The sequence below is a fragment of the Oncorhynchus mykiss genome, chromosome 12 (assembly GCF_013265735.2).
Source record: "Oncorhynchus mykiss isolate Arlee chromosome 12, USDA_OmykA_1.1, whole genome shotgun sequence".
Lineage (NCBI taxonomy): Eukaryota > Metazoa > Chordata > Actinopteri > Salmoniformes > Salmonidae > Oncorhynchus > Oncorhynchus mykiss.
This window is the reverse complement of record NC_048576.1, coordinates 9,759,294-9,777,050: the sequence shown is the minus strand read 5'-3', so window position 1 is coordinate 9,777,050 and position 17,757 is coordinate 9,759,294. Positions and strand designations below refer to the sequence as shown.

The following is a 17,757-nucleotide window of genomic DNA, read 5'->3' as shown; positions in this document are numbered from 1 at the left end:
CCTGCCTGGTCAGTAGTCCTGTACTGCCAGCTTCAATCACTCAACAAAACAGGCAGTCAGTTTCACAAACCTGAAATTCTAACTTGGTAACAGATACCACAGAGGCAGCGAAACTGCTTACATGGGTACATTCATGACATTGGACTACACCCAGCTGAATTAGCCTCTGTTTTATTGACAAACACTGAGGCTTAAAATAGAAGTGTGTGTGTGCGTGCATTTTGTGCTTTAAAAAAAAAAATATATATATATATATATATATATCTATATCAGGCTTGTTTTATTATAGTTGCTAAAAACTGAGCAGAAATCTCTGTGGTTTGGTTTTTAGAGAGATCATCTGTAGCTAGGCTATTACCCTGCTTCCTCAGAAGAGCTTGCCTGGTGCCCCAGACAGTCTCCTCCTATGCCTCGAGGGGAGGAAGACTCAAGGGAGAGCAAGAACAACAAGATCATGGCTGCTCTCCAGCCCTCAATTACTAATTAAAATCTCCCTGCTGCTGAGTCTAATTGTGTGTTTATGTCAAAGTCTGATCCTTCTTGACTAAACAATGGAAATACTGTGTTGCAGACTGAGAGGCTCCTTGGCCCCTGTGTCTGTACTGTATCGCTGCTACAGACAGGAGTCTCATTGGCCACTGCTCTGTCTCTCTCTCTCTTACACACACACACACACACCCTCTTTGATGAATGCTTGTAGAAGCACAATCGGCATGTCACTCGGTTCAAAAACCTAGGAGTTACTGTAACGCCTCAAGGCCTCACATTCAGGCCCAGGCGTCACCCCTGGCCACAGGCCCAGGCGTCGCCACAGGCCCAGGCGTCACCCCTGCAGCACACTGTCTTGAGACAGTAGCCCTTTGCTGTCATTACCTTGAGCATGAAGGTCTCATCATCAACTGTCTTAATAATAGTCTCTTCTTTTCCCTTCTCTCTCTGCAGTGATCCCTATGTCAAGCTGTCGCTCTACGTTGCGGATGAGAACAGAGAGCTTGCCTTAGTCCAGACTAAAACCATTAAAAAGGTAACCCCTGGGGACAATAATGTTTTATTTTATCAATTGATCAGGAAGTCTTTGTCTGTAGTTTATTATCTAATCCTCTGGCGTTTCCTTCTTGTGTCCTGTGGTTTTTAAACAACAACAATCCGAGTTATTTTTTTGATTGTTGATAAATCTGACCCGAGAAAGTGTTTCCTGTTTACACTACTGAGCAATGTGAATTGTATTGTGTAGAACCCAGTTAGAGGGAGGATGAGGACCAGCTAGAGACGGCCCCAGAACACTACTGTAGTCTGACGTGAACACCTTTCCCCAATATTAATAAGGCTATGTGGGTGAACTCCCTTACCACCAGAGGGAGCTGTTTCATAGAGTTCAGCATATCAAGGTAATAATACACTCAATCTGAGGGACCTCTTGAGGGTATTTTGGAAACCCTGTTTCAGGATTCTTACTATTGTCGTGTTCTAGGCCTGGCCTAACCTAACTAACAGGATTGTGGAAGAAATTAGCTAAAAAATAGCATAGAGGTGTTCCACTGGAGTGTGCTTCATAGAATGTAGCCCAGTTTTATTTGATGTATGAAAGACCTGACATCACAAGAGAAGGACCATTCCTTCCATCTTCCTTCCAGTCCTGTCAGAATTAAAAACAATACGGATGCCACGTTTATTATTCCCAACCACCATCCTCTCCCTCTCTGGGTAAATCTCCTGTGATGATGGCCAGAGAGACTCAGCTTATCCCCTTCCTTCCTGCAGCCAGCCTTCCTAGCCCTCCCATGAAGTCAGCCGTATGCTGTCCATGGCCCTGGCAGGGATATAAATAGCTGACAATGTGCTGCTATGTGGAGCAGAAGACCCTTTTATTTCAGTCACTGTGGGTTTCTGAAGGTGTGCTGCTGCCGCAGTCAAAGCACTGTGCAACCTGTGCCTCGTGGCAATATAAGGCTAATTCTGGGCCGGTATTCATAACACGCCTCTGTGAAGGATTGCTGATCTAGGATCAGGTCTACCTTGTCCGTTATGATCTTAAAGCCCAAACTTATACTAGATCAGACAATGTATGAGATGGACCCAGGATTTATTGTAAACTCTCCTAAGAAACAGGTCAAAGATTGTCCCTGACAGCGATGGATGTATCACATTTATCAGTGCCGTTCTGCTAATATCAGATACCACATAGAGGGTTTCTCTTTGCTCAAGCAGCAAGGTGACCCAGGACTGGATCCATATCTTAACATATTATGCAGTGGTTCTCCTGTTTGGCATGGAACCTTATCCGAATAGATTTGTATGATGTGTCTTCTCAGTCTAAGAGGAGGTAGAGAGACACTTCCACCATGGTGGGAGATATCACCTGATGTCACATAAGTTATTTTAACAGAGATGATACTTTGTCAAGGATGTAGCTTAATCAGACTACCTTGTAACAATGCCACTTCATTGACATTCTGGTGTGTCTCTTATTTTAATAACCGGATGTATTTTAATCAGTCTTCTCACGTAGTTTACAGACTAATTTTAAAGAAAGTGTAGGCTATTTGTTTCACAGCATGCAGGAAACGCACCAACTGATCAGCCTCACTGAACTTGTTTATCTATTCTTTTCTTTCAGACTCTAAATCCCAAATGGAACGAGGAGTTCTATTTCAGAGTGAGTTTCTTTACATTTACAGGGCCTTGCAAAAGTATTCAGACCCCTTGGATTTCTTCACATTTTGTTTTAAAAAGTTGGATTAAAATGTATTTAATTGTAATTTGTTAACATTCTACACAAAATACTCAAACATAAAATATATAGATTTTTTTTTTTTGTAATTTTTTTAAAATGTTTGAGTATTTATATAAATACTCAAACATTAAAAAAAAAAGTTTAAAAAAAAAAGAAAATATATATTTTATGTTTGAGTATTTTGTGTAGAATGTTAACAAATTACAATTAAATACATTTTAATCCAACTTTTTTTCCAACTTTCCAACTTTAATCCAACTTCCAACTTTTATATATATATCAATCAAATGTCATAAATATTGTCGTTGCATAAATATTTAGCTCCCTGAGTCCATACATGTTAACAACACCTTGAACAAGAGCTTGAAGAACTGTCAAAAGAATAATGGGCACAATCTCGGTGTGCAAAGCTCTTCGAGACTTACTCAGAAACACTCACAGCTGTAATCGCTGCCAAAAGTGCATCTACAAAGTATAGACTCAGGGCTGTGATTTACTTCTGTAAATTATATTTCTCTATTTAATTTTCAATACATTTTAAAACATTTCTAAGAACATATTTTCATATTTTAATTTGTTCATTGCGGGGTATTTTGTGTAGATGGGTGAGCTGTCATTATTTTATGTTTTATTCCATTTTCTAATCAGGCTGTAACACAAAATATGGAATAAATCTCTAGGGGTATGAATACTTTCTGAAGGCACTGCATGTAAACACATTATACCCATCATTATCCTTCTCCATTTTTTTGTTCAAGGGTCTGGTGCTGCTACACCCCATTTTATTGCCATTCAACACTACTATGGAAAACTTCCAGACCTCAAACTATGTCATCAAATGGAACAATTGCATTGTTTACAAGTCCATCCACACATGTGATTCATCCAGCTGGCTATTCTGAGAGGAATAATTGTTCACTCAGTGCTAGTGTTAGCGAGTACATTCAGAGCTAGCGTTAGCGATTTACGTTCAGCTGTAGCCTAGTGTTAGTGATTTACATTCAAGGCTAGTGTTAGCGATTACATTCAGGGCTAGTGTTAGCGATTTACGTTCAGCTGTAGCCTAGTGTTAGCGATTACATTCAGGGCTAGTGTTAGCGATTACATTCAGGGCTAGTGTTAGCGATTACATTCAGCTGCAGCCTAGTGTGAGCGATTACATTCAGGTTTAGTGTTAGCAATTACTTGCAGCGCTAATGTTAGCCAGTTAGCTATTAGAGATGGAGACTGACACTCAACAGAGCATGCTGAGGTTTGTCAGCCGGAAGCTATTGTGACACACGGGTTAAAAAGTTAAGATATCAGACCTCGATTTCAGTCTACCTCTAAGGCCGTGTCTAGCCTTGACAGTTCATGCAGCTTTTGCAGTTCTGATCATGGAGTTCTGATCATGGAGTTCTGATCATGGAGTTCTGTACGCGTAATGCTTCTACACCTACATTTAAATTGTCTACCGTATCCACATTGTGTCCGGATTCTCTTTTCCTGCGCTATAGTCAATTGCCAGTATGGATTCTGCAAACGGTGGAACAGGTTATATCTGATAACACAACAACCACTTGATGATGGTATGAATCAACTACTGTAGCTATCTAGCCAGCTAACCTCTGTCACTAGCCAGCAAAGTTAAAAGGATTGCCAACAGGTTAGCATAACTTTAACCAAACCATTTTTTTCTTCCAAATATGTTAGCTGGCTAGCATTTATGAAGCCGGCAAAATCATTCCTCACACCCCAGGAAAATATTCCCCCCCCCCTAAAAAAAATAAAGGTGCCTCTCGCTCCCAAAACACACATTTCTGGAGAGTTGTGGGTGAAGTGCTGCTGACGTCACCCACTGTATTCCCTTTCGGTAGCCTGGTTGTGTCCAGACTGAGGAGAAATCCGCACACAAAGCTGACCACTACCTGAAGTGATCAGCCAGATCTGGAAACAATCTGACCTCAATGTGACTTCAGTGCATCTAGACATGTCTTTTCAATGTGATATTCGTATTCTGATAGAAGTATTTTATTTAGTATTTTTTTTTACCAGTTTTGTGGTATCCAATTGGTAGTTAGTCTTGTCCCATCACTGCAACTCCTGTACGGACTCGGGAGAGGCGATTGTCGAGATCCATGCTTCCTCCGAAACACGACCCCTGCCAAGCGGCTCTGCTTCGTAACACAATGCTCGCTTAACCCGGAAACCAGCCGCACCAATGTGTCGGAGGAAAAACTGTACACTTGGCGATCGTGTCAGCGTGCATTGCTCCCGGCCTGCCATCGGCGTCGCTAGAGCGCGGTGGGACAAGGACAATCCGGCCGACCAAACCCTCCCTTAACCCGGACGACGCTGGGCCAATTGTGTGCCGTCTCATGGGTCTCCCGGTCGCGGCTGGCTGCAACACAGCCCGGGATCGAACCCGGATCTGTAGTGACGCAGTCAGCCAGCACTGTGATGCATTGCCTTAGACCGCTGCACCACTCGGGAGGCCCCTGATAGCGGAAGTTGCATTTAAGTGTCAAGTGTAGACAGAGCTTTCTCTATGTATTGTCCTTTTTTTTAACGACCCCATATCCTGTCTTTTCTACCTGCTAGATATGCTAATTCAGTGTGTGTGTGTGTGTGTGTGTGTGTGAAGGTTTTATGCAATATTTTTTTGTGTATGAAGCAAGCAGCTATTTTCTAGACTGTGTACATTTATTACAGGACTTCACTAAAAGTGTCCCTTCTGTCATCACAGGTTTGTCCTCTGAACCACAGACTACTCTTTGAGGTGTTTGATGAAAACAGATTGGTAAGATTCAATTTTTGTGAAATTATTTTCTGAATGATGATTATATTTCAAGAGTTCAATGATTTTAATTGAAAATTATCTTACAATTTGAAATGTACTTTTGATCCAAATAAATCCTCTTTCTACGTAACAGAAATTCTTATTTTCAGATGTTCTGTTGTATTTACTACACACATTTGTTGTATGACAGTAGTACATTGTTCTTGATAACAATATGATGATAGTGTGTTGCCATGCAAATCCTCTAACTATCACTAACAACGTCTAATCAATTTGTTGTATTCAATGCTTTCTTTCTCTCTCTGTCTACAGAAGGTAATTTCTGATTATCTTGTTGTCCAATGTTGTCTGCAATCCCACTTCAAATGACATAAGTAGCCTATTATCTGTGTGTTTAGGAGAAAACACCTGTTCTTAGGGACCATAGAAATTATATTTCTATAATTGGCACATTGTTCCTGTTTGAGTTCTTGGAGAACACATGATCAGGGCTCTTATTTATAAGGCATCTCAGAGTTTTGATCTGCTATGATCTGTTTAGCCTTTTCGTTTTATGTATTTTTTTTTGTACATATACAAACTTAAACTTGTACATATACATATGAACAACAAGTTAGACACACACAAACAATGACTACATCTCATCTGCACTGACCCGCATGCTCACACCTCCATCCCTCGTGCCTGGTCACACCTCCATCCCTAGTGCCTGGTCACACCTCCATCCCTAGTGCCTGGTCACACCTCCATCCCTCGTGTCTGGTCACACCTCCATCCCTAGTGCCTGGTCACACCTCCATCCCTAGTGTCTGGTCACACCTCCATCCCTAGTGTCTGGTCACACCTCCATCCCTAGTGTCTGGTCACACCTCCATCCCTAGTGTCTGGTCACACCTCCGTCCCTAGTGTCTGGTCACACCTCCGTCCCTCGTGTCTGGTCACACCTCCATCCCTCGTGTCTGGTCACACCTCCATCCCTAGTGCCTGGTCACACCTCCATCCCTAGTGCCTGGTCACACCTCCATCCCTAGTGTCTGGTCACACCTCCATCCCTAGTGCCTGGTCACACCTCCATCACTAGTGTCTGGTCACACCTCCATCCCTAGTGTCTGGTCACACCTCCATCCCTAGTGTCTGGTCACACCTCCATCCCTCGTGTCTGGTCACACCTCCATCCCTCGTGTCTGGTCACACCTCCATCCCTAGTGCCTGGTCACACCTCCATCCCTAGTGCCTGGTCACACCTCCATCCCTCGTGTCTGGTCACACCTCCATCCCTCGTGTTTGGTCACACCTCCATCCCTCGTCACACCTCCATCCCTAGTGTCTGGTCACACCTCCATCCCTAGTCACACCTCCATCCCTAGTGTCTGGTCACACCTCCATCCCAAGTGCTTGGCATTATTGTTTGTCACTTGTCCTTAAATTCTATCAGTAGTTTTTTCTCAGTCACCCTGTCTTGAAATATGCAGACAGATTAAAAATGCTTTTACATTGTAATACTTTTGACAGACAACTTTCTAGCTCCGCCCACAACCTCTGGACTTCATAGCATTCCCAGAAAGTATGGATTATTGAGTCATTATTAGTTTTACACTTAAGACATTACTGCTGTTGTGCTGTAGAATTAGTCCATTTTGTTTCTTGCATAATACATTATATTCATTAGTTTATACTGGAAAAGCTTACATTTTTAAGGACTCTCTACTCTTAAGGATCGGACCCTTAAAAAAAAAAAAAAAGAATCCTGAAATGACATAACCAAATCTAACTGCCTGTAGCTCAGGACCTGAAGCAAGGATATGCATATTCTTGATACCATTTGAAATTAAACACTAGAAATGTTAAATTAATGAAGGAGAATTTAAGACATTAGAACTGGTAAAAGATGATACAAAGATTAAAGCTTGCTTTTGTTTTTTGTTCCATCGTTTGAAATGCAAGAGAAAGGTCACAATGTATTATTCCAGGTTAAGTGCCATTTCGATTTTGGCCACTAGATGGGAGCAGTGTGCGCGCAATGTTTTAGACTGATCCAATGAACCATTTAATTTCTGTTCAAAATGTTGTCAAGTCTGCACCAATGTGCCTATTTGTTTTATTGATACCTTTTGAAGTTCATAATTCTACACTTTCCTCAAACAATGGTATGGTATTATTTCACTGTAATAGCTACTGTAAATTGGACAGTGCAGTTAGATTAACAAGAGTTTAAGCTTTCTGCCAATATCAGATATGTCTATGTCCTGGGAAATGTTCTTGTTACTTACAACCTCATGCTAATCGCATTAGCCTACGTTAGCTCAACCGTCCCACGGGGGGACACACCGATCCTGTAATTTAGTTAATTATGCTCAAACTTTCCTTCCATCCTGTGCCAACATCAGTTCTTTTTAAGTCTTGGATCCAATAGTTTATATTTTTTCCAAATAATTTGTCAGTTGGATAGGCTCTCTACAAGGTTTTGTATATATTCCCTGTCATATAAACATCCTTTTCTGCCTCAGTGTAGCCTTTTTAGAAGATCATGAATACAATTACACGAACAAAGGGGACCTGATCCTAGATCAGCATGAATACGGGCCTAGAATGTGATGCTCTGAGACGTCCAATATGTTACATGGAGGACTGCTCTTTTCAGTGCCGAACTTCAGACTCTATGGCCCCAGTGTTGTGTGTTTTGATGGGGCTTTCCCCTCCAGGACACAATAGTTATCTGTTCTCACTTGGCAGCCAGGACTGACTTGGTTATAAAGAGACTATTTATTGCCTATGCAGTTGCTCCTAAATTATTATGTAATCATTTTGTAGTCTTAATTTCTTTTCACATAAGAAATGCTGGGAATGTGATTTCTTTTCCATCTAAAATGTCTTGCATTCTTGAGGCCTGTAGACTACAGTGTCCTCTGTCTCCTTGACGATGATATTGAAATCTTCTTCTAATGTTACCTGCCATAGATTACTAATATTAAAAGGCAGTGAAATTAAGGCCTGATCCAGTTTCTCTGCATCTCCCTGGGAATGTTTTGTACCGCTTGATGGCTGTCGTGGGGAAATGTATGCCTGCCTGTCTGTCTGCCTGTGTTCAGTCTTCTCACAACACTAAGAGAAGGACGGTTGCTTGTAGTGCTGACTTTGCTCACTGTCTTGTCTTGGGACAGTCTCTCTGTTGCAGGGACAGGGAGAGTGTAATGGCAGCCTCCAGCCAGTCTCTTCTCTCATAAGTCTGAGGAAGGGAGTATAGCCACTCTAAATGTTCCCCCTAGAGAGTCTCGTTGCTCTGACACAAAGGAACATAGATTGTGGTTATTTTGTCTTGTCTTTCACATGCAGCTGATGGTCATAAAGATTGTGTGGTTGTCCGGAAGCTGCCAGGTTGTGAATTAGGGGAACTTCTGATTCCATGCAGCCAGAGAGAGAATGAACAAAGCCTGTGATATGGTTTGAGAGGCATATGTACAGTAACCATAGTGGCTGCTTTGTTCTGGTGGCTGTCTGGCTATGAGCCACGTAGTCTCCCTCCCCTGTGTGCGCCTGACACACACACACACACACACAACACACACCACACACCACCCACACACACCACCCACACACCACACACCACACACACCCACACCACACCACACACCACACACACACACACCACCACACCACACACCACACACACACAAAATGATAGCAGCCTGATATCTTATGGTGCGTCAGAAAGAGAAGGGGGGAGGGACACACACACACACAAATAAAAAATGTCCCATATTGTGAGAGGGGGATTGTTTCCAAACACACCAAGGGCCCATGGAGAGCCTGACTGGTGGCCCCCTTGGAGCTAAGAATGGGCAGGCTGCATGGCGTAAAGCATTACTGTTGAATCATTGTCAAACCCAGTGTCGTCATCTCTGACATTTTCCAATCAACAACACACACAGAGGGAGGTTTTATAACCAGCATTTGCCCTCATTTGCAGTCCTGTTGTACACTGGGCAGAGGCAGGAGCGTCATTTAAAAGCTTGGGTTGTTTACCACTGTGGACCGTGACAGAAGACAGCTGCTTATTATCAGAAGTGACCGAGGCTGTGGATCCGTAACCTCCCTGTCCCGCCCCTCTGGATCTCTTTCACCACAGAGCTAAAGATCTGAGTCACGTTCTGTGTTCTTTTACCTCTACTTTACATTGTTGTAGTCACACTCCCCTCACATGTCTCACTGTCAATTGTGAAATGATAATTCTTTAGATTTCACCAACCATTTGATCTCCAATCAGTTTCATATGTATTTAGATCTGTTGTTGTAATACGAGTCTTTTAAACGTCTGTCTCCAAAGACAGAGAGCAGTTTCACAACTACTGTCAGCATGCACCACTGTGAACATGCATTGTCGTGCAGGCTACCACTGTGAACATGCATTGTCGTGCAGGCTACCACTGTGTACATGCATTGTCGTGCAGGCTACCACTGTGTACATGCATTGTCGTGCAGGCTACCACTGTGTACATGCATTGTCGTGCAGGCTACCACTGTGTACATGCATTGTCGTGCAGGCTACCACTGTGTACATGCATTGTCGTGCAGGCTACCACTGTGTACATGCATTGTTGTGCAGGCTACCACTGTGTACATGCATTGTCGTGCAGGCTACCACTGTGTACATGCATTGTCGTGCAGGCTACCACTGTGTACATGCATTGTCGTGCAGGCTACCACTGTGTACATGCATTGTCGTGCAGGCTACCACTGTGTACATGCATTGTCGTGCAGGCTACCACTGTGTACATGCATTGTCATGCAGGCTACCACTGTGTACATGCATTGTCGTGCAGGCTACCACTGTGTACATGCATTGTCATGCAGGCTAACCCTGAGTACGTGTATTTTTATTTTTGTAATTGTATTTAACCTTTATTTAACTAGGAAAGTCAGTTAAGAACAAATTCTTATTTTCAATGACGACCTAGGAACAGTGGCCTGTTCAGGGGCAGAACGACAGATTTGTACCTTGTCAGCTCGGGGGTTTGAACTTGCAACCTTCCGGTTACTAGTCCAACGCTCTAACCACTAGGCTACCCTGCCGCCCCGTATTGTCAGGCAGGCTAACCCTGAGTACGTGTATTGCCAGGCAGGCTAACCCTGAGTACGTGTATTGCCAGGCAGGCTAACCCTGAGTACGTGTATTGCCAGGCAGGCTAACCCTGAGTACGTGTATTGCCAGGCAGTAGTGTTCATCCCAGATCCCACACACTGGGCTCAGGACGACAGGGGCCGAGAAGACAGTTACACAACGCCATCTTACTCGACCCCAGTCCTCCCCTTTCAGAACAAACACAGGGGCCAAGACTACAGGAACAGTCTCTAAACTAGTCATCCTCGGCTCTAACACCCGTCCAACTAGAACTCCTTCTCTGAGGTGGCCACCTACCCACCACATCAGGTAGTGTCAGCTAACACACAAAGACACTGAAACACTCAACCCCCAAAATTCCCACCCCACGACCTCCAGATTTACTTAATTTCTGTGTCACTGAAGATATTAAGCAGCTGTGTTCCTTCCTGGTTCACAGTGAAAAAACAGAGCCAAGATGTTAAAGGATGCCTCTGATTCTGCATCTGAAAGGGTTAGTCTGCCTGGCAATACACGTACTCAGGGTTAGTACGTGTATTGCCAGGCAGACTAACCCTTTCAGATGCAGAATCAGAGGCATCCTTTAACATCTTGGCTCTGTTTTTTCACTGTGAACCAGGAAGGAACACAGCTGCTTAATATCTTCAGTGACACAGAAATTAAGTAAATCTGGAGGTCGTGGGGTGGGAATTTTGGGGGTTGAGTGTTTCAGTGTCTTTGTGTGTTAGCTGACACTACCTGATGTGGTGGGTAGGTGGCCACCTCAGAGAAGGAGTTCTAGTTGGACGGGTGTTAGAGCCGAGGATGACTAGTTTAGAGACTGTTCCTGTAGTCTTGGCCCCTGTGTTTGTTCTGAAAGGGGAGGACTGGGGTCGAGTAAGATGGCGTTGTGTAACTGTCTTCTCGGCCCCTGTCGTCCTGAGCCCAGTGTGTGGGATCTGGGATGAACACTACTACAATAGATTTATGGCCCTGTCAAGTCTGTGCTGCCTGACTCAGCTCTGTGTCCCCCTCCCACTGGGCCCTGGCCCACTGACGGATAAGGACCAGCTGAGAGACAGGGTGCTATTCAGACCTGGTTTCAAGTTGTTATTTGTTCTCTTTCACATACTTCGAGGGTAACTTGATTGAGCCTGCTTGTCTGAAATAAATACTGTTTGAACCCAGGTCTGGTGCTGTTTCCCCCCCTGGCTCCGTTTAGGCTGGGGGCGGTGACACACTCACACAAACGGGGGGTGGAGGGTGGAGAGCAGTCACATGACCACGGCCACCCTACCCTCACCTCAGAGGCAGGAGCGCCGGGTGCCCTTATCCAATCATGCCTGGAATGCTGCTTGTCACTTGGGCTATTTCTGCTGTCTGTCGCTATTGCTAGACTGTCCAGTGCTAACAGTTTGGCAGATTTCATCTCTTTTTTTGTTGTTGTTTGTTTCCGTCTTGTTTCTACCTCTCACTTTCTTTTCCTCTCCGTCTCTCTCTCATCCCCCTTTTTGCCTGGAGTTTGTAGCTTGGAGTTTCCCTGGCACTGCCTTTCTTGTTATTGTGCTGACTCGCTGCTCCTCTTTCCTCCAGCTCTGCTGTTCACTGTGGGAGGGAGCGAGAGAAAAAAGATAGAGGGAGGGAGGGGAGAAAGGGGATCAGCCAGTTGAGAAGTGGGCGCCTGGATCAGACACTGAGACAGAGCAGGAGGTGAACATGTCTCACCGGCTGCGTCTGTACTTTGGCTCTGGCCGCAGCAATACAGCTCCAGAAATGGAGGAGCTGGAAGGGCCGTCCCAGGCCCAGACCCAGACCCAGGACGGCAACGATGTCGCCATGACATTCCACATGCAGCAGCCTCACCGGCCTCAGCGCTGGAGCAGCCCAGAATCAACTACCTTCTCCTGGTGTCCCGAGAGAGATCTGCCTATGAGTGCCTTCTCTGTGCCTTGGCAACGGCCTGAAAGAGGGATCTACTTTGGGCCTCGTCCTGTTTCTGAGAGCCCCCTGGCTGGTCATGGAGGTCCTGGAGACTCCTCACTCAAACGAAGCTCCTCCATGTTTATACCCCAGCTGACTTCTGCCGAGCCACGGCCCACAAAGAGTTCCTCTATGCAGATCTCTCTCCAACGGTCCTCCGGTCCTGGGCCTGTTGGAGCTGAAGAGCCACCGCCATGTCCGCCACCCAGCTACACCCCAGGACCTGCTCCGGCCTACACAGAACCAGACAGGAACTACCACTACGCTCTACCACCACCACCACCTCACTACAGCCGAGAGGCTTCATCTACGGTCAGTTCACCACCTCACTACAGTCGAGACACTTCATCTACGGTCAGTTCACCACCTCACTACAGCCGAGAGGCTTCATCTACGGTTAGTTCACCACCTCACTACAGCCGAGAGGCTTCATCTACGGTCAGTTCACCACCTCACTACAGCCGAGACGCTTCATCTACGGTCAGTTCACCACCTCACTACAGCCGAGACGCTTCAGGGAGCTACAGTTCTGCCATGCCTCATAATGGGAATCGACAGCCCACAGAGCCGGCTCAACCCAAGCAAAGGGTTTTCTGCGTCACACCCCAAGATGGCTCAAACTCAAGCGGTCAGGTCAGTTCAGCTATGTCTAACGGAAATGGAGGCTCACAGGGAATCAGCATCGGAGGCTTCCACATCTCAAGGAACTCCTCAGATGGATCTGAAGTCCAGCAGTTCAGGATCGGCTATGGCTCTGGCAATCAAGGAGCTGGGCCCTGCCGCTGGTCCGTCCAGCAGCAGAACTCTGACCCGGGCCAACCTGGCACCACTCAAAGGCGGCTTGTGTTCCAGCTTGGACAGCAGGACCAAGCCAGACAGGCCAACAATATGAACCTTGTGGCCACTAGTGAGCCCACCGATCTGGGTTTCACTGGCTCCAAGGGAGGGCGTGTGGTACGTTACCCCAAGATCCGGCTGGAGAGAAGCTCTTCGCATCAGCGGCTGCCCCGTGGGAACCACCAGACATTCGGTGATGTTGGGGATCCTCAGGGCATTGAAGGAAACCCTTCAGAGATGGACGGTCAAAGTATGGATATTGAAGATGGCTGTACTTTCAACATCAGGAGAGAACCTCGCAAGCAGCAACCTCACTTCAAGATTTCTTTCAGTCAGAATGGTGATCCCCCTACCGTACAGGATATAAGCCTGGGAAATGGTCAGGTAATGATTATTGGAAGTATAAATATCATTGTGGTAGTGTATTTTTAAAGTTTACACACAAGCTTTGAAGTATTTCAAAGAGTTTAATGTTGAAGGTAGTTGCAACGTATTGGTGTCTGAAGTAGCCTGTATTTGAGTTTATGAGAGTAAATCAAGAATTCAGATGGTTTCAAAGGCATCTGAGAGTCCGTGAATGTTCTGAACACATGAAAAACAGTTTATTTATAGAAATATATTTGTTATTGCTCACCAGACAGTAAATCAAATTTGATTTGTCACATGCGCTTACTGTGAAATGCTTACTTCCAACAATGCAGTTCAAGAAATAGACTTAAGAAAATATTTACTAAATAAATTATTTTGATTTTGATTATTATTAAAAAAAATAATAACAAGAAAATGACAAAACAGTAATGAGGTTATATACAGGGAGTACCAGTACCAAGTCAGTGTGTGGGGCTACAGGTTAGTTGAGGTCATTTGTAGAGGGACAATGCATAGATAATAAACAACAAGTAGCAGCAGTAGTGTAAAAACGAAGGGGGGGGGTCAATGTAATAGTCTGGGTGGCCATTTTTGATTAATTGTTAATCAGTCTCATGGCTTGCGGGTGTAAGCTGTTAAGGAGCCTTTTGGACCTAGACTTGACACTCTGTTATCCCTTGCCGTGTGGTAGCAGAGAGAACAGTCCATGACTTGGGTGACTGGAGTCTTTGACAATTTTCTGGGCCTTCCTCTGACACCGCCTAGTATAGAGGTCCTGGATGTCAGGAAGCTTGGCCTCAGTGATGCCTTACGGTCAGTAGTGATTTATAATAAATAAAATAAAAATGCATGCCTGCCTTGCGGCTGGGCGGGAAGGGGGTGGTCACATTCTGGGAAGTGAGAATGTCAAGTAGCCCCAAGGCAGCCTGGCCAGGAGCTGCTGCTGCTGCTGGTCTCCACTGCACCGGCTTTTATTTCATTTCACAACCACAGGCATGTGAACTTTTACACACTTAGATGGAGTCTCATTCACTAGGAAAACCCGAGGAAAACAAATGGGAGACGGGCTTTGGAAACTAGTGCTCAACACACGCACACAATTGTTGCCCGGCCCACTCACTTCATTGTCTTTACGTTGAGGTAATAGTAACGTAACCTAATGTAGCAGTCGTAAAAGAAACGCCTGACCGGCATTTCTTTCTCTCTGGTCCTGACAAGAAAATTAAAATAAACTTTTCAGAGGTTCTCTTCTGCACTGTTCAACCAGTTCAGTAAATGTGGAGGAGGAGTTCAGATGGAGGGTCATCTTGTTAACGTCCAAAAGGGGAAGTATCGTCACAGGCTCTCCATTTCTCCAGAAAACTCGATGCAGCTGGTTGTCTTCTAACCCTGCAGAGGGTGAGGTAATAAATAGGAACAAACACCCCCACAGCCTCTTTAAGATCTGGCTGTGCTTGTGCTATCTTTAGATCCGCTTGAAAGGGGCATGTCTCCTATGGCCTGGGTCGGTGTGGCGTCTCCTATGGCCTGGGTCGGTGTGGCGTCTCCTATGGCCTGGGTCGGTGTGGCGTCTCCTATGGCCTGGGTCGGTGTGGCGTCTCCTATGGCCTGGGTCGGTGTGGCGTCTCCTATGGCCTGGGTCGGTGTGGCGTCTCCTATGGCCTGGGTCGGTGTGGCGTCTCCTATGGCCTGGGTCGGTGTGGCGTCTCCTATGGCCTGGGTCGGTGTGGCGTCTCCTATGGCCTGGGTCGGTGTGGCGTCTCCTATGGCCTGGGTCGGTGTGGCGTCTCCTATGGCCTGGGTCGGTGTGGCGTCTCCTATGGCCTGGGTCGGTGTGGCGTCTCCTATGGCCTGGGTCGGTGTGGCGTCTCCTATGGCCTGGGTCGGTGTGGCGTCTCCTATGGCCTGGGTCGGTGTGGCGTCTCCTATGGCCTGGGTCGGTGTGGCGTCTCCTATGGCCTGGGTCGGTGTGGCGTCTCCTATGGCCTGGGTCGGTGTGGCGTCTCCTATGGCCTAGGTTGGTATGGGTCGGTGTGGCGTCTCCTATGGCCTAGGTTGGTATGGGTCGGTGTGGCGTCTCCTATGGCCTGGGTTGGAATGGGTCGGTGTGGCCTCTCCAATGGTATGGGTCGGTGTGGCGTCTCCTATGGCCTGGGTTGGTATGGGTCGGTGTGGCGTCTCCTATGGCCTGGGTTGGTATGGGTTGGTGTGGCGTCTCCTATGGGTCGGTGTGGTTCCCTGAGAACAGTTGCCCTTTCTGGGTGATTCAGATCTGATATCATTATGACTCCAAATGACTATATTAAAGAAGTTTAACAAGCTATCAATATCAGCATTTCGTTATAGCTTTGAGTCTTTCATAAAGCTGTAAATAATCAACTGTATCTACTTTCTATAGCAGAAGAGTACACTGCTAAACGGCTCTCCATTTCCTAACCAATAAAATTAGATTTCAGATGCAGACCTTACAGCATTTAAACTGTTTCTCAATTGTCGAAAACATGGGCCTCTCAAAACAGTTGTTGTTGTCTGTAGTTTGTAGCTTGGTATTTAGACTATCTAATGGCCACTGTGTCAGGATTGGACCAGAATCATCCAGAACTATTACTAGAGTCTGCCACCCCTCTTTAGTTGCATCTTGATAAGGTTTTATCAGACTATTCCCACTACCAACCAGGATACTGCTACTGGCTGGGAGGTTATATGTCCTCACTCAGCTATTTGGACATGTTTTTTAATATTACTATTGGACGAGCATGGTCACTTTTAAGACTGGCTAATGATATTGACATTGAATGGCGCGACTGAACAGGTCATAGGCCTATGTTTTGTATGAACCTTGAGTTTGAATGTTCACTCGTGTCAGTGCGTGAGTTGAATTTCAGTTGAGGGTACATGCTAAGTTGGTACATACTAAGGCAGGACCTCTTGTTTTGACTGGGCTTATCATTTCAGTGTGATTTTCTAGTGTCTGTATGACTGGTCTCTGCTGACTTTAGTGGCCACTGATGTCAGAGGAATGTCACCCACCAACTGTTTCAACACTCCTCCCTATACCACATCTCTTCAGAATCTTTAGATTTATTTTGACCAAATATGGAAACAAACAAACAAATAATTTTAACACAATTTTAGCCACTTAACATTCCCGCTACAGAATAAAGTTGACCCTGCTCTCACATATAGGACACTTAACGTTTGGATGTATGGAATTACCTTGATACCCATAGGAGGGGAAACCCCCTTCCCCAGGTGCCCTGTGGTTGCCTGCCTAGTAGGCTAGCGCCCCTGGATATAGAAAAGCACAGTGCTTGTGCCAGGCTGGAGACAGACAGCTTTGTCTATAGAAATAGAATAACTAGAATGGAAAGGGCATCCCCATTCAAGTCAATGTTTTGGGATGGGTGGGCTGGCGGCCATATTTAGTGTACCCATGCCAGGAAGTAATTACATTTCTATAGTTAGGCCTATGCCCTCGCCACAGCCTTAACCCAGACCAGTTCACAGCTAGTGCAGTTGCCATTCACAAAGAGCGTTGACCAACTGGCTGGCTGGCTGTCACGAGGCTATATTAGCTTGGGGGTCTCCGGCGTTATTTTTGTCAATATGCATGTGCTGTGCCGGGGGCTGGGGAGGGAATTGTTGTTGGAGCTTTTTCAGGCACCTTGTGGGGGTTGCATGGCATTGTAACTCAACCTAACCCCACTCGGGCTTTTCCAGTGAATAGGTTAGGCTTTATTGTACAGGCCTTTTTCTCCTGTCGGGGTCGGGGGCCTGCTGTTTGATCCCTGATTGTCTACTGACCCTAACCCTCATTCTCTCCTTCCAGTCTGTTGTCTCTCTCGCCCTCTCTCTCTCTTCAATTTCAATACAAGGGGCTTTATTGGCATGGGAAGCAAGTGAAATAGATAATAAAAATGTTTTTTTTTTTTTTTTGATTACACTCTTCAAAGTTCCAAA

At 45.5% G+C, this 17,757-nt stretch overlaps 1 protein-coding gene across 10 annotated transcripts in view; it reads left to right on the top strand.

Moving 5' to 3' along the window:
• nedd4l (NEDD4 like E3 ubiquitin protein ligase) overlaps nucleotides 1–17,757 on the top strand; it is a 108,455-nt gene that overhangs the window by 26,486 nt on the left and 64,212 nt on the right. For 4 of the 10 annotated variants that reach the window (XM_036936858.1, XM_036936857.1, XM_036936856.1 and 1 more), the window contains exons 3-5: nucleotides 943–1,024; nucleotides 2,618–2,656; nucleotides 5,460–5,513. In XM_036936858.1, the coding sequence (XP_036792753.1) occupies nucleotides 943–1,024; nucleotides 2,618–2,656; nucleotides 5,460–5,513 (175 nt within the window). Of the gene's footprint in view, nucleotides 1–942; nucleotides 1,025–2,617; nucleotides 2,657–5,459; nucleotides 5,514–11,950; nucleotides 13,813–17,757 lie in introns of those variants that run through there. The other 6 variants (XM_036936851.1, XM_036936850.1, XM_036936854.1 and 3 more) reach the window with 2 other exon arrangements.